Here is a 19,195-nt window from a genome sequence, read left to right as displayed (position 1 = left end):
AAATAAAAGAAAGCTTGTGATTTTCTGTAGGACTCCAGTACATTTTTAGAATGATAACATTAGTAATCAATGTGTATACATGGAAAAAATAATTTTTCGGGAAAATGCAGGGATAAAAATCAGGAGTGAAAACTTTTCTCTCTCTCTCTCTGATACCTCTCTTTTAAATTCTTTACCGTGTATCTGTAAGCAGAGGAGACTATTAAGGCAATTAAAAGAATAATAAAGCACTCTGATGTGGTTTTGCTCTGTGGTCTTTGATACATATTCTCGTGAACAAGCTATTTGCGCTGCCAAACCCTATTTTTCTTGTAGGAACCGTGTACATATAGGAACTTAAAATAAATAGAGAGTGGGGTGGGGCGAGGTGGCTCACACCTCTAATCCCATCACTTTGGGAGGCTGAGGTGGGTGGATCACCTGAGATCAGGAGTTTGAGACCAGCCTGGCCAACATGAAGAAACCCTGTCTCTACTCAAAATACAAAATTAGCCAGGTGTGGTGGTGCATGCCTGTAATCCCAGCTACTCAGAGGCTGAGGCAGGAGGCAGGAGAATCTCTTGAACCTGGGAGGTGGAGGTTGCAGTGAGACGTAATTGTGCCTTTACACTCCAGCCCCGGCAACAAGAGTGAAACTCTGTCTCGAATGAATGAATGAATGAATGAATGAATGAATGAATGAATGAATGAATAAACAGCAAAAATAGGTTATCTGCCTCATAGATTGTGAGGAGTATTTACAATAATGCATGTAAAGTGCTTTTCTTAATGCCTGTCACATGAGAAACACTTAATAAATAGTAATTGTCAATTGTATACAGCAAACAGTAGAAGGACACTATGTGAAATAAGAACAAACCTCCACCGCGCCTGTAATCCCAGCACTTTGGGAGGCCGAGGCGGGTGGATCATGAGGTCAAGAGATCGAGACCATCCTGGTCAACATGGTGAAACTCCGTCTCTACTAAAAATGTAAAAAATTAGCTGGACGTGGTGGTGCGTGCCTGTAATCCCAGGTACTCAGGAGACTGAGGCACTCCTGAACCCAGGAGGCGGAGGTTACGGTGAGCTGAGATCGCGCCATTGCACTCCAGCCTGGGTAACAAGAGCGAAACTCCGTCTCAAAAAAAAAAAAAAGAAGAAACCTCTGAAAAATAACGAGGTTAGCCCACCTAATGAGACTGGTTAATAAGATAGATATTGGAATAGAGATTTTTAGTGTTTAAAATCACATTTGATTCAGATAGTTTGAGAAGAGTCTTCTTTTTAATTAGTAAACAAATCAGAATAAGAATTAATTCCTTTATAATTATTTTTATCTTTTTAAACAGATTCAAGATTTTTGGAAAGTTACCGCTTATTTCTTTACGAATCTCGGATAAAAAACTACAAGGGATTATGGAATTGATTGACAGCATTCCGAAACCAGAACCTGTAACTGAAGTATCTGCCCCTGTCAAATCATTCCAGGTAATGTTATTTTCAAAATTAATATAGGCATGAACTAAGGAAGTCCGCAAATAGTATTTGAAACAATCACTGGAATTTTATGTAAGAAAATTTGCAATTTGTTTTGAATAGACATTTAAAAATTACATTTTAAAAGAGAAATTGAAATGGTGAAAAGTATAAATAGTTAAGAAAGCTATGAAATGATGTGACTTTCCTAATTTCCTCAGCCTCCAATGCTTCTCCTGAGTGGTAACACTGTTAACTATTGCTTGTCTAGTTTTTCAAAAAATAATTATGGCATATACTAGTACATACATGCACAAGAACATGCATGTGTGTTTTCCTAGTATGTATATGTATACATACATGTATATATTCTATTTTTAAAATGAAATGAAATAACTATAGTCACTATGCTGAATCTATTCTTTTCACCATTATTATCATATGTGCCTTAGATAAATTTTTATGTTAGCACATACAGATCTACCTCATTTGTTTATGGTGATGCAGTATTTAATTTTTCTGCATATACCATCTTTTGCTTAATATATCTCCTTTTGACAGATATTCACATTGTTATGAGTGTTTACAGTTACGAAAAATACTGCTTTGAACTTTATTTATAAAGTATATGTATTTACTTATACTTTATTCATAGGATAAATTCCTAGAAATGGAATTGTTGAGTAAAAGAGAATGTGAATTTTGATTATTTTGCCAAAAATATACATTTTTGGACGAAGTCTCGCTCTTTTGCCCTACAAATGACACAAACTCATCATTTCTGATTGCTGCATAATATTCCATGGTGTATATGTGCCACATTTTTCCAATCCAGTCTATCATTTAGTACTGCAAATTTCTTTTTAATCACTGCTTTAGCTGTGCCCCAGAGATTCTGGTATGTTGTATCTTTGTTCTCATTGGTTTCAGAGAACTTACTTATTTATGTCTTAATTTTGTTATTTATCCAATAGTCATTCACGAGCAGGTTGTTCAGTTTCCATGTAGTTGTACGGTTATGAGTGAGTTTTTCTTAATGCTGAGTTCTAATTTGATTGCACTGTGGTCTGAGAGACTGTTATGGTTTCCCTCTTTTGCATTTGCTAAGGAGTGTTTTACTTCCACTTATGTGGTCAATTTTAGAATAAGTGTGATGTGGTGCTGAGAAGAATGTATATTCTGTTGATTTGGGGTAGAGTTCTGTAGATGTCTATTAGCTCTGCATGGTCTAGAGTTGAGTTCACATCCTGAAATACTTGTTAATTATGTCTTGTTGATCAGTCCAGTATTGACAGTGGGGCATTATCGTCTACTGCTATTATTGTGTGGGAGTCTAAGTCTCTTCGTAGGTCTCTAAGAACTTGCTTTATGAATTTGGGTGCTCCTATATTGGGTGCATATATATATATATATATATATTGGATAGTTAACTCTTCTTGTTGCATTGATCTTTTTACCATTATGTAATGTCCTTCTTTATCTTTTTTGATCTTTGTTGGTTTAAAGTCTGTTTTATCAGAGACTAGGATTGCAATCTCTGTTTTTATGCTTGGTAAATATTCCTCCATCCCTTCATTTTTGCCCATGTGTGTCTTTGCATTGAGATGGGTCTCCTGAATACAGCACAGCGATGAATCCTGACTCTATCCAATTTGCCAGTCTGTATCTTTTAATTGGGGCATTTTGCTTGTTTACATTTAAGGTTAATATTGTTATGTGTGAATTGGATCCTGCCATTTTGATGGTAGCTGTTTATTTTGCCTATTAGTTGATGAAGTTTCTTCATAGTGTTGATGATTTTTACAATTTGATATGTTTTTGCAATGGCTGGTACCAGTTTTTCCTTTCCATATTTAGTGCTTCCTTCAGGAGCTCTTATGAGGCAGACCTGGTGGTGACAAAAATCTCTCAGCATTTGCTTGTCTGTACAGGATTTTATTTCTCTTTTGCTTATGAAGCTTAGTTTGGCTGGATGTGAAATTCTGGGTTGAAAATTCTTTTCTTTAAGAATGCTGAGTATTGGCCCCCACTCTCTTCTTTCTGGCTTGTAGGGTTTCTGCAGAGTGACACGCTGTCAGTCTGATGGGCTTCCCTTTGCGGGTAACCCAGTCTTTCTCTCTGGCTGCCCTTAACATTTTTCCTTCATTTCAGCCTTGGTGAATCTGATGATTTTGTGTCTTGGGGTTGCTCTTGTCAAGGAATATCTTTGTGGTATTCTGTATATTTCCTGAATTTGAATGTTGGCCTGCCTTGCTAGGTTGGGGAAGTTCTCCTGGATAATGTCCTGAAGAGTGTTTTCCAACTTGGTTTTATGTTCCCCATCACTTTCAGGTACACCAATCAAATGTAGATTTGGTCTTTTCACATAGTCCCATATTTCTTGTAGACTTTGTTTGTTTCTTTTCACTCTTTTTTCTCTAATATTGTCTTCATGCTTTATTTCCTTAAGTTGATCATGAGTCTCTGATATCCTTTCTTCCACTTGATTGATTCAACTATTGATACTTGTGTATGCTTCACAAAGTTCTTGTTCTGTGTTTTTCAGCTCCATCAGGTCATTTATGTTCTTCTCTAAACAGATTATGCTAATTAGCAATTCCTCTAACCTTTTTCCAAAGTTCTTAGCTTCCTTGCCTTGGGTTGGAACATGCTCCTTTAGTTCGGTGGAGTTTGTTTTTACTCACTTTCTAAAGTCTACTTCTGTCAGTTTGTCAAACTCATTCTCCATCCAGTTTTGTTCCCTTGCTGGTGAGGAATTGTGATCCTTTGGAGGAGAAGAGGTGTTCTGGGTTTTGGAATTTTCAGTCTTTTTGCACGGGTTTTTCCTCACCTTTGGTCTTTGATGTTGTGACCTTTGGATGGGGTTTCTGTGTGGAGATTCTTTTTGTTGATGTTGATGCTATTTTTTTCTGTTTGTTAGTTTCACTTCTAACAGGCTCCTCTGCTACAGGTCTGCTGGAGTTTGCTGGAGGTCCAATCCAGACCCTGTTGGCCTGGGTATCACCAGCGGAGGCTTCTGAACAGCAAGGATTACTGCCTTTTCCTTTCTTTAGAAGGTTCATCCCAGAGTGGCGCTTGCCGTATCCCAGCTGGAGGTCTCTTATATGAGGTGTCTGTTGACCCCTGCTGGGAGGTGTCTGCCAGTCAGGAGGCACTGGGGTCAGGGACCTACTGGAGGAGGCAGTCTGTTCCTTAGTAGAGGTCAAGCACTGTGCTGGGAGATACACTGCTTCAGAGCCAGCAGGCAGGAACATTTAGTCTGCTGAAGCTGTGTCCACAGCTGCCCCTTCCCCCAGGTGCTGTGTTCCAGGAAGACGAGAGTTTTACCTATAAATCCCTGACTGGGGTGCTGGCTTTCTTTCAGAGATACCCTGCCCAGAGAGGAGGAATCTAGAGAGGCAGTCTGGCTACAGTGGCTTTTCTGAGCTGCAGTGGGCTCTGCCCAGTTCGAACTTCCAGGTGGCTTTGTTTACACTGTGAGGGGAAAACCACTTACTCAAACCTCAGTAATGGTGGATGCCCTTCCCCCCACCAAGTCTGAGAGTCCCAGGTTGATTCAGACTGCCGTGCTGCCAGCGAGAATTTCAAGCCAGTGGATCTTAGCTTGCTGGGCTCTGTGGGGGTGGGATCTGCTGAGCTACATCACTTGGTTCCCTCTGTCTTGCTGTCATTCCAGGTGCCACTGGGGTATGAAAAAAAAAATAATAAAACTCCTGCAGCTAGCTCCATGTCTGCCCAAATGGCTGCTCAGTTTTGTGCTTGAAACCCTCGACCCTGTGGCATAGGCACCTGAGGGAATCTCCTGGTTTGCAGGTTGCGAAGACTGTGGGAAAATGTAGTATCTGGGCTGGATACACTGTTTCTCATGGCACAGTCCCTCATGGCTTTCCTTAGCTGCAGGAGGGTATCCCCTAACCTCTTGTGCTTCTCAGGTGAGGCCAAGCCCCACCCTGCTTTGGTTCACCCTCTGTGGGCTGCACCCACTGTCTAACCAGTCCCCATGAAATAAGCCAGGTGCCTCAGTTGGAAATGCAGAAATCACCCATCTGATGTTTGAAGGCAGGAAGCATCCAGCACAGGAGAAAGATGAAGGCTGGCAGACTCAGCCAGGCTAGTCCTTCCACGTTCCTCTGCTCGTTTTAATCCTAGCCATGCTAGTGGCTGATAGCCCGCCCAGATTGAGGGTGAGTTTGCCTCTCCCAGTCCACTGACTCAAATGTTACTCTCCTTAGTTAATACCCTCATAGACACATTCAGGAACAATACTTTGCATCCTTCAGTCCAGTCAGGTTGACACTCACTATTAACTGTCACACTGTTCCAGTTCAGATGTCTTTGAGCATATTCTACTTTGAGCTCACTGAACTTCTTGGATTTATATATGCATGCTTTTTATCAAATTTTTGGCAATTATTCCTTCAGATATTCCTTTTTCCTTCTCTTTTACTTCTTGTTGGAATTTAATGTATTTATTGGCCCAGTTGATGGTGTTGCATTGGTTTCTTAGATTGTGTTTACTTTTCTTCATTTGTTTTTCATTTTTAATTGACCTATCTTCATTTTTACTGATTCTTCTGCCTACTTAAATTCAAAATGCCATTGAAATTGTCCAGGGAATTTTGCTTTCTGGTATTATATTTTTCAGGTCTAGAGTCTTTGTTTGGTTTCTTTTTATAATTTCTGTCTCATTATTAATGTCTTCTGTTTTTTGCAACATAATTCTCCTGATTTCCTTGAGGTATTTGTTTATGGTTCCTTTTAGCTTTCTGCATATTTAAGAAAGGTTATTTAAAGTACTTTTATTTTTGTCGGTAGTTAAAATACTTGTGCTTCTGCATGAGCTGTTTCTGCTTAATATATTCTGTGAATTAGACATACCTTCTTGTTTGCATGCATTATCTTGATAGTGTAATCAGACAAAGGAATTGTAAGAAAACTACAGACCTGGCAGGGCCAGGTGGCTCATGCCTGTAATCCCAGCACTTTGGGAGGCCGAGGCAGGCGCATTACGAGGTCAGGAGATCGAGACCATCCTGGCCAACGTAGTAAAAATGCGTCTCTACTGAAAATACAAAAAATTAGCTGTGTGGTGGCACGTGCCTGTAGTCCCAGCTACTTGGGAGGCTGAGGCAGGGGAATCACTTGAACCCGGGAGGTGCGGAGGTTGCAGTGAGCCAAGATGGAGCCACTGCACTCCAGCCTGGGTGACAGAGCAAGACTGTCTCAAAAAACTTAAACAAAAAATAAAAAAAAAGAAAGAAAAAGAAACCTAGAGACCAATATGTTCATTGACATAGATGCAAAATATTTTAAGAAATGTTATAACTAAACAATATGATATTAAAAACATATAATGCTCTGTGACCAAATGGTTTAACCCTAGGAGTTTGAAGATGTCATAAATCATTGTTTGCTAACCACATTAATGGAGTAAGGGAGAAAAAGTATATGATCATTTCCATAGAATTGGAAAAAACATTAACTAAATTCTGTGACCATTCATGATAAAAATCTCTCAACGAACTGGGAAAAGAAGGGAACTTCCTCCGCTTGGTAAAGGACATCTAGAAAAATCTATGGCCATTATCATTCTTATTTGGATAAACATCGAATGCTTTTCTTGTAAGATGAAATATATTGCAAGAATGGTTTTTCTCACCACTTCCTTACAAATTCTTGCATCTGCACTAAGTCAAGAGAAATAAAGGTAGAATGGAAAAGAAAAAGTAAAACTACCATTTGCAAATTATATGATCAATTATGGAGAAAGTACTCAGGAATATAGAAGAAAATACCACTAAGAAGAAGAAGCAAGTTTAGCTAGGTTGCAGGGTAAAATAATTTAAGTATTAATTATCTCTAAAAGTGAAATTAAGGAAAAAAGTTTTTCAGAAGAGAATTTAAAAAGATTACTTAGGAAAAATTCAACAGAAGTGCAAGACCCGTATACCCAAATCTACAAAACATTTTTTAAAAAGATTAAGGAAGATTTAAATCAATAGAGTCATACATATATTCAAGGATTGGTGGATTTTATTCAGATGGAAATCTCTACAAACTCTGTAGATTTCTCACAATCTTAGTCAGAGTACCAGCACAGTTTGCTTTTGGAAAAAAATAAGCTTATTATAAAGTGTATCTGGAAATGCAAAGGACATATAATAGACAAAACAATTTTTGGACAATAATTATGTTTGAGGATTTCCAATAGTTGATTTTGTAGGGGAGAAAAGATTTCTCACCCATTGTAGTGTTCATGGTTGAGGCCTCTTTAACAAAAGACAGATTAACAAGAGAAAAGCCTACCATAATAAAAATTTGTGACATGGAGCGCTCACAAATTTAGACCCAAAGAAACAGGGAAAAGTATATATTTTAAAATAATAAGTTGTACAGAATTATGTTTGGATTACAAGAGGATATGATCTAAGGGTAATGAAATGGAGGGAACGTTAGTGGGTCTGTCTGTTGAGATTCTTTTTGGTGTCTCTCTCTGATACTTATTTCCTCTAGGTATAGGAAGTGAATGAGAGTGATATGATCTACTTTGAAGGAAGGTCCGAGAGTTCTTTAGGTTTGCTTCAGAGGAGAAGGGCACAGGAAGGTCAACAAAACCTTCCTGCTTCTGCTGTTTTATAAAATGCCAAGATACCATCTTTGGGGGGCAGCATGTCCTAAATCTCATCAGTTTCAAGGCTTACCATATAGCTACTTAAAGAAAGTGTGATAGTGGCTTAAGGATAGATATACAGATCAATAAAGCGGAATAGTGTTCAGAAATAATTGTATAATATATACTGGCTGGGCACAGTGGCTCACACCTGTAATCCCAGCACTTTGGGAGGCTGAGGCTGGCAGATCACTTGAGGCCAGAAGTTCAAGACCAGCCTGGTCGACATGATGAAAACCCGTCTCTACTAAAAATATAAAAATGAGCTGGGTGTGCTGGCACACACCTGTAGTCCCAGCTACTCAGAAGGGTGTGGCAAGTATCACTTGAACCTGGGAGGCAGAGGTTGCAGTGAACCAAGATGCTGCCACTACATTCCAGCCTGGGTGACAGAAGGAGACTCTATTTCAAAAAAATAATAATAATTGTACAGTTGTATGGTTAATAATGTATTTGATTTATTACAAAGGTGCCAGCCTAGCTTAGTGGGGGGAAGGATCACCTTTTCAACATACAGTACTGAAAGAACTGGATTTCCATGTGGAAAGTAAATGAATTTCAACCCTTATATCATACGTGGAATTTAACTTGAAAGGAAACGTAGACCTAAATATAAAGGCCACAGGTATAGTTTCTGGAACAAAAAATGTAGGAGAAAATGTTTCAATCCTTGCAGTAGGTAAATATATCTTAGGATATAAAAAGCTTATATAGGCAGGGCATGATGGCTCACGCCTGTAATCCCAGCACTTTGGGACGCCAGGGCAGGCGGATCTTGAGGTCAAGAGATCGAGACCATCCTGGCCAACATGGTGAAACCCGTCTACTAAAAATACAAAAATTAGCAGGGTGTGGTGGTGCGTGCCTGTAGTTTCAGCTACTCAGGAGACTGAGGCACAAGAATCACTTAAGCCTGGGAAGGGGAGATTGTGGTGAGCTGAGATCATGCCACTGCGTTCCAGCTTGGCGACAGAGCAAGACTTGTCTAAAAATAAAAGAAAATAACAGGAAAGAAAATAAATTGGACTTTATCAAAATTAAAATTTTCTGCTCTTTGAAAGACATTGTAAAAAAAAAAGGTGAGAAAACAAACCATCTAACCTCTGCTTGGGAAAAAACTTTGCAAAAATATTTTTAATATTTCTAGACTTGTATGTAGAATATACGAGAAGACTAACCGCTCAATAATAAATAACTAGATAGATAACATTTATTACTCATCAGAAAAATGCAAATCAGGCCAGGCATGGTGGTTCATGCCTGTAATCCCTGCACTTTGAGCAGCTGAGATGGATGGATCACAAGGACAGGAGTTCAAGAACAGCCTGGCCAAGATGGTTGAAAACATCTCTACTAAAAACACAAAAATTAGTCAGGCGTGATGGCGGACACCTGTAATCCCAGCTACTCAGGAGGCTGAGGCAGAGCATTGCTTGAACCTGGGAGGTGGAGGTTACAGTGAGCCGAGACTGTGCCACTGCACTCCAGCCTGGGTAACAGAGGGAGACTCCATCTGGGAAAAAAAGAAAAGAAGAACAAAGCAAATCAAAGCCACAGAGAAATACTACCACACAATGGTTAGAATGGCTAAAAATAAGAAGAATGACAATACCATGTCAAGATATTGACATGACAAAGATTTAAAACTCTCATACATTACTTGTGAAACTTGAAAATAGTGTAATCCTTTGTAATATAGTTTGGTAGTTTTTAAAAATAAGGGTATGTATGTACTTACCTTGTGACTAGGGAATTCTACTCCTAGGTTTTTACCCAAGAGAAATGAAGTCATATGCCCACCAAAAGACTTGAACTAGAATAATTACAGTAGGGTTATTCATAATAGTAAAAAGTTGCATGAAACCCATTTGTCTATCTAGAAGTGAATGGATAATAAAAAATAGTATTATTCACATAATAGAATACTAAGAAAAAAAAATACTAATACATGTAGCAGTGATGGGTAGTGATTGTGTGTAGGGGGAGCTTTCCTCAAAACCCCAGGGTATTTTAGGAAATAGAACACAGGATTACTTGCCAATTTATTTAGGAGCTTAACAAAACCTGTATTCAAAAACCTAACAAAAACGTTATATAAGAGGAAAATAACAGCCCTGTTTCACTAATAAATGTAAAATATAAAAATTTCAAAACTTTAAAAGTTGAAATTAAGTTAACATAGTTGTTACTTTTGGGGGGGATGCTTAATGATTTCAAGGAGCATAAAGGAGGCTTATGAATTGCTTCTAATGTTTCATACTGGACCTGGGTGGTTGGTAGGTTGTGTATGTTGACTTTGTGAAAATGTATTGAACTTTATACTTAGAGTTTATGTACTTCGGTGTAGTACATTAAAATGTACTTCCAAAAAAAAAATGCTGCTGCTGCTTCCCAAAATGAACAGAATTTCACAGAAGGGTTAAACACAAATAATCAATGAAGCTATTTGTGTTTGATATGGTATGTAACCGTTATGCATTTGTCAAATTGTAATTAAATCTAGGATGACATGGCCAGTGAGACTGATAGAATTTAAAATCTTTGAACACCCTAAGCATTGTGAGGATATGGAGATACAGAAACTGTACTGCTGGTGTTGGTGTAATGTCTTGGTACAACTTATGAAAATGCTTTGATAGCGCTCAATAAGGTGAACATATGTAATTTCACTCTTTGGAAAAGTTCCACGCACAAGCCCTTGTCGGTATATCAAGGATGTTTATAGTAGTGCTACAAGCAAAAGCAAAAATCTATACGCAACATAAATACTCAGCAAGTGTATAGTGGACAAATAAGTCGTGGTTTATTCGTCAGTGCAATACAGTGTTACAGTAAAATTCAGTAAACTATCAATATGGTTAAAATTTAAACATTGTTTTGTAAAAGAAAAAGTCACAGGAAAATGTATGTCATATGTTCTACAGTTTGGAAAGAGGCAGGGGTAAATGATCTGTTACTTAGATGATCATTCGTAGGAAATGTAGTACAAACAACTAAATAAAAGCAAGATCATGATGAGTGGTAGGAAACATGACAGGGAGGAATGAGATCTGTGAGGAACACAAAAGATGCTTCTAGGTCAGGGTATGGTAATGTTTTGTTGCTTGGCGGGGTTGGAAGATTCAGGTGTGTCTTTTATTATTATTTTTTTAAACTGTAAAATTTGTTTTTGTATATGCTATGTATCTCCAAACTGTAAAAAAGTAAATTTCCTGAAATATCTTTCAAAGATTAAAAATAAAACGAATATCCCCAATTATACAGGCTTTAAGTATTAGGATTGTGTTTTCCTCACGATGTCCTGATTTAATACAATGTTGAGTTAAAATATAAGATCTCTTTCTACTCAAAGCCTGCCCTCAAAGACATTATTACAACAGTTCTACAATTTTTATTTAGCCTTAAAATTGTAAAACTTTCTTAAAATCTATACTTTATAATTTATTTTTCTAATTTAGACCTGATATCTTCTCAGTCAATTCAAACTGGATAGCTTTTTGTCAAAGCTATTGTAGAACTTTGAATAAACATCTTTTGAATAAGTGTTGAATAAACATTTTCGTGCTAATCCACAGTGACTTACTTTCCTTTCAGATTCAAACATCTGCTTCTTTGGGAACAACACAGATTTCACAGAAAATAATTCCTCTCTTGGAACTTCCATCTGTTTCTGAAGATGGTAAAATGAAACTGCTTAAGGACATTTTCCTTATTTTATTTTATTAAAATAATTTCTATTTTGAGGCATACATAGAGGAAGGAAAATACCTTTTCCTTTTAACCTCTAGGTTCTTGTTTGAGGCTCTGTTAATGAAAGACAAATGAATATGAGAAAACAGGCAGATTTACTAGCATCATATTTCCTGGGTACATGTGAGAAACTCAGGGATGATTAACTCAAGGTGGTGATGAAAATTTGGGTTTATATACCAGTTTGGGCTTAAACAAAGGAAAAGAGGTTTTAGGCTTCAGGGTTGAGGTTGCTGGGGAGGCAAGTTATATGGGAAGGCAACCAAGTAAAGTATAGTAAGCAGGGGTAAAGTTTGTTATGCAGATTTGTTATGTTTTCTCCTTTGATGACAATGTCTTATGATTAAGAGTCATCTTCCCTGTTACAGAAAGGAAGGTACCTTTACAAGGTAGATTTTCTTTGTAAAGGTTAATTTCCCTTATAAAAGGGAAATTTACGATCTGTCTTCAGAGCTTTTCCTGTGTCTGCTGTTTCTCAAAATAACTGATTCAGTATAACCCTTATGCCAAAAAGACATGTTTTCTAGTGGCATATTTTAGTCTTCTGTAGTAAGATAAGAAATTTCAGGCAATAGCAGATGTTTGTATATTTTCAGGAAATTTTTACTTAAATTTGTTTAAAATAGCACAATTCCTTAAAGTTGCTTTTGCAATGGGAGTTTTTTGGTATCACGTTGAACTCAAAATGATAAGGACCACTAATAAGCTAATTATCTTTATTTGCCTGTTAAGAAACTCCACACAACTTCATAGATGTCTTAATTTATAATGTGTTTTTTAGTTATTTGGAAAATTTTGCTATAGCATATTTAAAACATTTTTAAAAATCTAATGTTTATGAAAGGATAATCATCTTAATTACCCACATTTACATATTTTAGGAATTATTGCCGAGTTTAAAATGAGGAAACTGAGGCCAGTATAAGAAAATTAAATTCCGGTTTATTCAGCTCCCGGGCAAGGTTCTATGGTCCGGGAAAGGGGCCAGAGAAGTCGAGCTGACTTCCTGGGGTGTGGGGTTTTTAGGGCTGTGAGTAATGAGCAATAGCTGGGTGCTCTGACTGGCTTCAGAGGAGAGGGATTGGGATGGGGCGGGCCACTATTATTTGGCGGGTTGTTGGACCGGTTTTTCCAATGCAAGAGCCGGCCAGGGTTTCATTAGCTGGGGCCTTCCAGGGGAACCATGTGCAGAGCTAGGTGCCGAGTGCAGAGCTAGGTGCTGGGAGCAGAGACCAGTGCCAAGTGCAGAGGTGGGTGCCTGGTGCAGAGTCAGGTGCCGAGTGCAGAATGGGTAGGTGTGTCTGGCCTCCTGGCGAGGCAACCGGCCTTACACATATAAAAGCTTGTAACTATTGTGATACAAAATACCTGCTTTTAAGTGACCATATTAGAAAAAAAAGTATATGTCTGTATTTCTAAGACTTAAAAATTGACAAATGTTAAATAACAGAAAGTGCCATGTCGATTCTTGGTTTCTTCGAGTACAAATTTTTCTTTTAGTCACCAGAGAGAAGTTGTAAGATCATCTGCTTTAACTTCAATCTTAGTTTCTTAGGGCTATACTTCTGATTGCTTCATTTAAACCTCGTTTTAATGGTTTTACTAAGTGATCTAATGCTTTTCCAGTTTTTGATCCTTTTTAATGTTAACATATATGTGTGTGTATATACATATACCTATATTTGTGCATATATACATATACAAAGTAGTGCCTGACTTCAGTTTACTTCATTCAAACTCTGCTGCTGATATTGCAGAGTTGATACCTAAGTTTTATTATACTATCCAGGAAGAGTGAGCATGTTAGCACATTACTTTGAGTATTCATGGTGTGTGTAATCATTGGCATTGGCATTTCCTGTAAAATTTAAGCAATTTTAAAATAGACTGATGATTTCAAAAGATGGCCTTCTTAAGCTAGAGATTACATTTTAATTCTCCATGCTGCTTTGTCTCCAAGAATGTCATTCAAAAGTACAGTATCCCTTTAAAATTGACAATAAAAAAGTACAGTAGTATCTGTATTATTTTCTATTTATTTTGGTTCTCATGTTTATGTTTGATATTTAAAAGAGAGCCTGAGTGTTTTAATGTTCATATTTATTTCAGAAAAATATTGCAATGCTATTAAATTGATCATTTTTATTATTAGCCTAAATAATGTTCTGTGAAATTTAGACTCAGAGGAGGAATTTTTTGATGCACCGTGTAGTCCCTTGGAAGAACCTCCTCAGTTTCCAAGTGGAGTTAAATGTATTCGAACCAGAAAGTTACAAAAGCCAGATTGTTCAGTAAATATGACTACGATTAAAATACGATTTGAAGTACCAAAGGTAGGTAGTGTGGTAAAAGTAACATGGCTTAAATTGTTTGCTATTTCTGCTATTTACAGCTTACGATATAGTCTTATTGTTAAGCACTATCTTTTCATCCGACTACCTTTTTCACCCTAATTAAACTAAATCCAGACTTGCTGTGTGATTCCTCTTCACTCCTTTTTTTTTGTTTGTTTTGGAGGATGAATTTGCTTAGTCAAGAGTGAGGGATTTAAATGATATGTTGTGGGTATTCAGTACCTGTTTTTGTGAAAACAATTATTTATGTAGTGTGTGTATTGTTTGTCTGTGTGGGTATAAAATCTCTCCTAAATTTTAAAGAATAATAATATATCAATTATATACCTACCTCATATATTCACATGTAACCCTGTGCACATAAATATGTTTTTGTTTTATGTAGTGGGAGTTTCTTCTTTCTTTCTTTTCCAGGTTTTGACTGATTTTTATCACCTTGTTGGAGATTGTGAACTACCTGTGATAGAAATTTATGTTTTAGGATTGGGCACAGAAATTGAGATTAGAACATATGATTTGAAAGCAAATGCCTTTTTGAAAGAGTTCTGCTTAAAATGTCCAGAATACTTAGGTAAGAATCTCTATTTTTTAAAATAAATAAATTTCATTGTTTGACTACCTGCTCGAGAGTTTTCAGTTCTTTAGGCTCTGAATCAGTACATTTGCCAAAATATTCTCAGAGAACCATTCCATTTTGAGTTAATCTTTTACTGTTATAGTTGGTAATCTGGGGGGTACACCAGAGATAAAATGAAGATAATATTATTTATTATGGAAAATGAGATGGTAATGGTTGAATTTTAAATCTACTTAACTGAGTATTGGAACACTGAATTAGTTTCCTATTGTTGTTATAGCAGTTTACCACAAACTTAGTGTTTAAAAACAACACAAATGTATTATCTTAAAGTTCTGCAGGGCAGAAGTCTGACACCAGTCTCACTGGGCAAAACTCAAGGTGTCAGTAAGACTCCTTTAGGGAGGCTGTAGAGGAGGGTACATTTCATTGTTCAGTCAGCTGTTGGCAAAATTCATTTACACATGGTTTAGGTCTCTGTTTCCTTGTTGCCTGTTAGTGGATGGCTGCCGTTAGGGCTGTGTTGCTTTTTTTTTCTTTTCTCCACCCCCACCGCCCCCCCAGCGGTAATAGAGAGGCCTCTGCTTTTTGCACATAGCTGCTAACCACTACAAGGCATCAGATCCTCCTCCTATCTCTAACCTCCTGCCTTTTGCTTCCACTCTTAAAAACTCTAGTGATTAGACTGTTCACACCTCAAAAATCCAGGATAAATTCCCCTTAACCTTAACCTTAATCACATCTTCCATGTCCCTTTTGCCATATGAGATACCATATCAGAGTTTGGGGGATTAGAGTGTAGGCGTCTTTGTTGGGGCAGAGGGCAGTATTCTGCCTACTGCAAACCTTTTGTGTTCCAGAAGCATAATGGATACATGATCCCTAAGAAAATGCTCTGTTTCCTATGTTAGGTAATTAGGAGGATATTATTTATATTTCTTTCTTCATTTTTTGTTTATTTTTCCTTGAAAGATAATTGTGGATAGTAGAGGGAATTATTAGGATACCAGTTTCATTTTGTTAAACTCCTTTGTAGCATAATAGTATTATGTATGAGCAGAGGTGGAATTAAAATTTTTTAAATAGACTTAATTTTTTAGAGCAGTTTTAGATTCATGGCACAAGTGAGCAGAATGTACAGAAATTTCCCATATACTCCTTGTACCCACACCTGTATAGCCTTTTTCATTATCAACATCCTCCACCAGAGTGGTACATTTGTTACAATTGATGAACCTACATTGACACATCATTGTCATCAAGAGTCCACAATTTACATTAAGGTTTACGATTGCTTTTATACGTTATGTTTGGACGTGTATAATGACATGCATCTACCATTATATTCTAATATGGAGTAGTTTTACTGCCCTAAAAATCCTCTGTGCGCCACCTATCTGTCCCTCCCTCCCACTTAACCCCTGACAATTGCTGGTCCTTTTACTGTCTCCGTAGTTTTTCCAACATGTCACAGAATTGGAATCATACAATATATATCCTTTTCAGATTGACATCTTTCACTTAGTAACATATACTGAAGTTACCTCCATGTATTTTCATAAGCGGGTATCTCATTTCTTTTTAGCAATGAATAATACTCTATTGTCGTGATATACCACAGTTTATTTATCCATTTATGTACTGAAGGATATCTTGGTTGCTTCCAAGGTTTGGCAATTGTTAATAAAGCTGCTGTGAACATCTGAATGCAGGATTTTGTGTAGACGTCAATTTTCAGTTTCACTGGGTAAATACCAAGGAACATGATTGCTAAGTCATCAGGAAACAGTTTGCTCTATAATGGGAAAGAAAAGTAAACCAACTTGACAGTGTTCTGCAGCAACTCAGGAACTTTATAGCAGTTACTGATTTTTATGTTTATTCTTATGTTTGTTTTCCCAAGAACAAAGGATTAAAAACCCCTTGCAAACAGAAAAAGAGTATACAATTATTATTGCACTATGTTTTCTCAGAGGGAGTGAACAGCACAGTTTCTTGTACAAAGTAGATGATCAGTAAATAGTTGTTCAATGAATGAATAAATGTATATACAAACTGGGAACTTTCTTAAGGCTCGAAGTGTGCTTAGCACCTGCAGTGGAAGATAGATTTATATGCTAAGCATTAAGTTCGGAGGACACTGTGCAATTTGTGGCATTTTTTTTCCTCAAGAATTGTATGATTAGTTTGTAGTCCTTTCTTCCAGTCTTTAGATACTAATATTCTAGCAACCATAAATCTTTTAGTGATGAGAGTTTTAAAGGCTTTCTATAGACTGTCTCCTACAGTGGTTTTCTTAGTAGATCACGTTTTGAGCAGAAGCAGAAATATTAAAATGGGAGAGCTCTCTTTTCCCCCCTCACGTGACATGCCGCAGGGATGTGCACTTCCCTGGGGAGCATGCAGATGGGCAGTCGTAGGGGCTGTGGGAAGTGCTTTTGGACTCTGGCCCCAGGGTAGCGTCTAGGGGTATGTGTCTACAACCCCTAAAGCCCAAGTGGGAATGTGTTACAGTATGCTCTTCCAGCTTTGCCATCTGCAGACGGCTTGCATTAATCAGCTTAATAGACTTTCTTATTGCAAAGGCAGGGGGCCAATGTGATGGCCTGAGTTCTTGCCCAGTGTACCAGAAGAGTCAGATCACATGTGGGCTGGAAGGATGAGTGCAAGGTTTTATTGAGTTATGGAGGTGTCTCTCAGCAAGGTGGATGGGGAGCCGAAAGAGGGGTATGGAGTGGGAAGGTGGTCTTCCCCTGAAGTTGGGCCACCCAGCAGACAGAGGCTTCTCTGACTGCCCCTGGCTGAATTCCCCTGGGCATCCAGATATCCTTCCTCTTCTCTTTTTCTCTGCCGTGCTGCCCCGCCACTCTCCACCACTCTTTTCCTCTGCTCTTCTCAATGTTTAGCTGCTTGTATCTGTGCCCACTAAGGCCCCAGGCTTATATGGGCACAGGATGGCAAGTGTGGTGGGCCAAAAGGCAGCTTTCTGGGCGCAAAAACAGGAATGCCTGTTCTAACTTAGGGCCTCTGGTCTTCAGGTTTAAGGGTGGGGCCTTTGCTGAGAAATTGCCCTCTTCTACCCGGTATTTCCGTGTCTCCTGTCTATATCAGTGTAACTAGTAAAAACTGATGATATGGTAATAGGGTTTATTTTAGTCCAAACTAATATACAGAAGACCTTAATGCTTCATCTCATTCCCATTCTGTCTTCTGAACAGCTGGGTTTTCAAGGACTCTGATGATTTCTTTTTAGTTATTTCAGTGATTCAGGGCCAGAATTCTTTTCATTGTTTCTAAAAACTATTCTGATTTCTCTTTGATTAATTCCTAGTTTTTCTTACCTTACGTTCTATCTAGGTTTAGAAGGGCATGAGACTTGATTGTTGTGGCACTCAAGGGAATTGTGAGAAGAAGTTGCATTTTTAGAGTTTAAAGAACAAATAAGTGACCTGACTTGGGTAAGGTAGAATCCAAGGCCCAGAACTCATACAGGAAAGCCTTCTTTTGCAATTATATGATTAGTAAGATTGCTTGCATTTATTTTCAGTTAGCTTTCCTATGAAAGGATGATTTTTAAAAATTATTTTTAGATGAAAACAAGAAACCAGTTTATTTGATTACAACACTGGATAACACAATGGAAGACCTGTTAACGCTGGAATATGTAAAGGTACGCACTTTGATATATATCTGCTTAGTATGGTAAGTATGTTGCTGAAATGTTATAATCAAGCTTTGTAAGTTTGTTATTACTCAGTTGTTTAATCTTCACTCTGACATAACCTCTCTGTAACTCCTAAAACTAAGGGTTTTTTTGATTTTGTCATCTTCTATTAAATAGTTATGAATTATAAATACTTCATATAGAAAAATAAGATTATGTTCTAAGTAGAAATGACCTGCAGTTTGATTTTTTTTCCCTCTCAACAGGGTACTGAGAAAGAAACACACTTTTTAGATAGAGTGTATTGTTATATGATATGAGATAATGCTTTCATTTTATTTTCCACTGTTTTGTGAAGTGATCTGATACTCTTAGTGTCAATAACTCCATTCCTGTTTTTATTGATTTATGATATCCATTTTATCACTTGTTAAGCTTTTCTGTGTACTGTGGTCTGTTTCTAATTTTTCTGTGTTTCTGTTGACTTATTTTTATATGTGTCAGACTATTTTAATAATTACTTTATAATAAGAGTAATGGAGAAAGCATTTAATCACTTTTAAAACCATTTTTGCTATCCATTATTGATTAGATATTTTAAGATTTTTGTTGTTGTTGTAGATGCATTATATAGCTTTTATATAACAAAAGTGTTCTAGATGTAAAGAAAATGTACATATACAAAATTGAACACTATTCAGCCTTAAGGGTGGGGGCGGGGA

The 19,195-nt window shown here is 37.4% G+C and overlaps 1 protein-coding gene across 7 annotated transcripts in view; it reads left to right on the top strand.

Moving 5' to 3' along the window:
* The window catches only part of LOC100392727 (intermembrane lipid transfer protein VPS13A), a 236,138-nt gene that overhangs the window by 74,678 nt on the left and 142,265 nt on the right, over positions 1-19,195 (top strand). For all 7 annotated transcript variants that reach the window (XR_013533346.1, XR_013533347.1, XR_013533364.1 and 4 more), the window contains exons 23-27: positions 1,332-1,470; positions 11,723-11,807; positions 14,057-14,211; positions 14,647-14,803; positions 18,400-18,479. Coding sequence is in view for 4 of the 7 variants with exons in the window: in XM_078367818.1 (XP_078223944.1) it covers positions 1,332-1,470; positions 11,723-11,807; positions 14,057-14,211; positions 14,647-14,803; positions 18,400-18,479 (616 nt within the window). In the remaining 3 variants the exon portion in view is untranslated. The remainder of the gene's footprint in view (positions 1-1,331; positions 1,471-11,722; positions 11,808-14,056; positions 14,212-14,646; positions 14,804-18,399; positions 18,480-19,195) is intronic.

This window comes from Callithrix jacchus, chromosome 1 (genome assembly GCF_049354715.1).
Source record: "Callithrix jacchus isolate 240 chromosome 1, calJac240_pri, whole genome shotgun sequence".
Classification (NCBI taxonomy): domain Eukaryota; kingdom Metazoa; phylum Chordata; class Mammalia; order Primates; family Cebidae; genus Callithrix; species Callithrix jacchus.
This window is presented reverse-complemented; position numbering and strand designations above follow the sequence as displayed.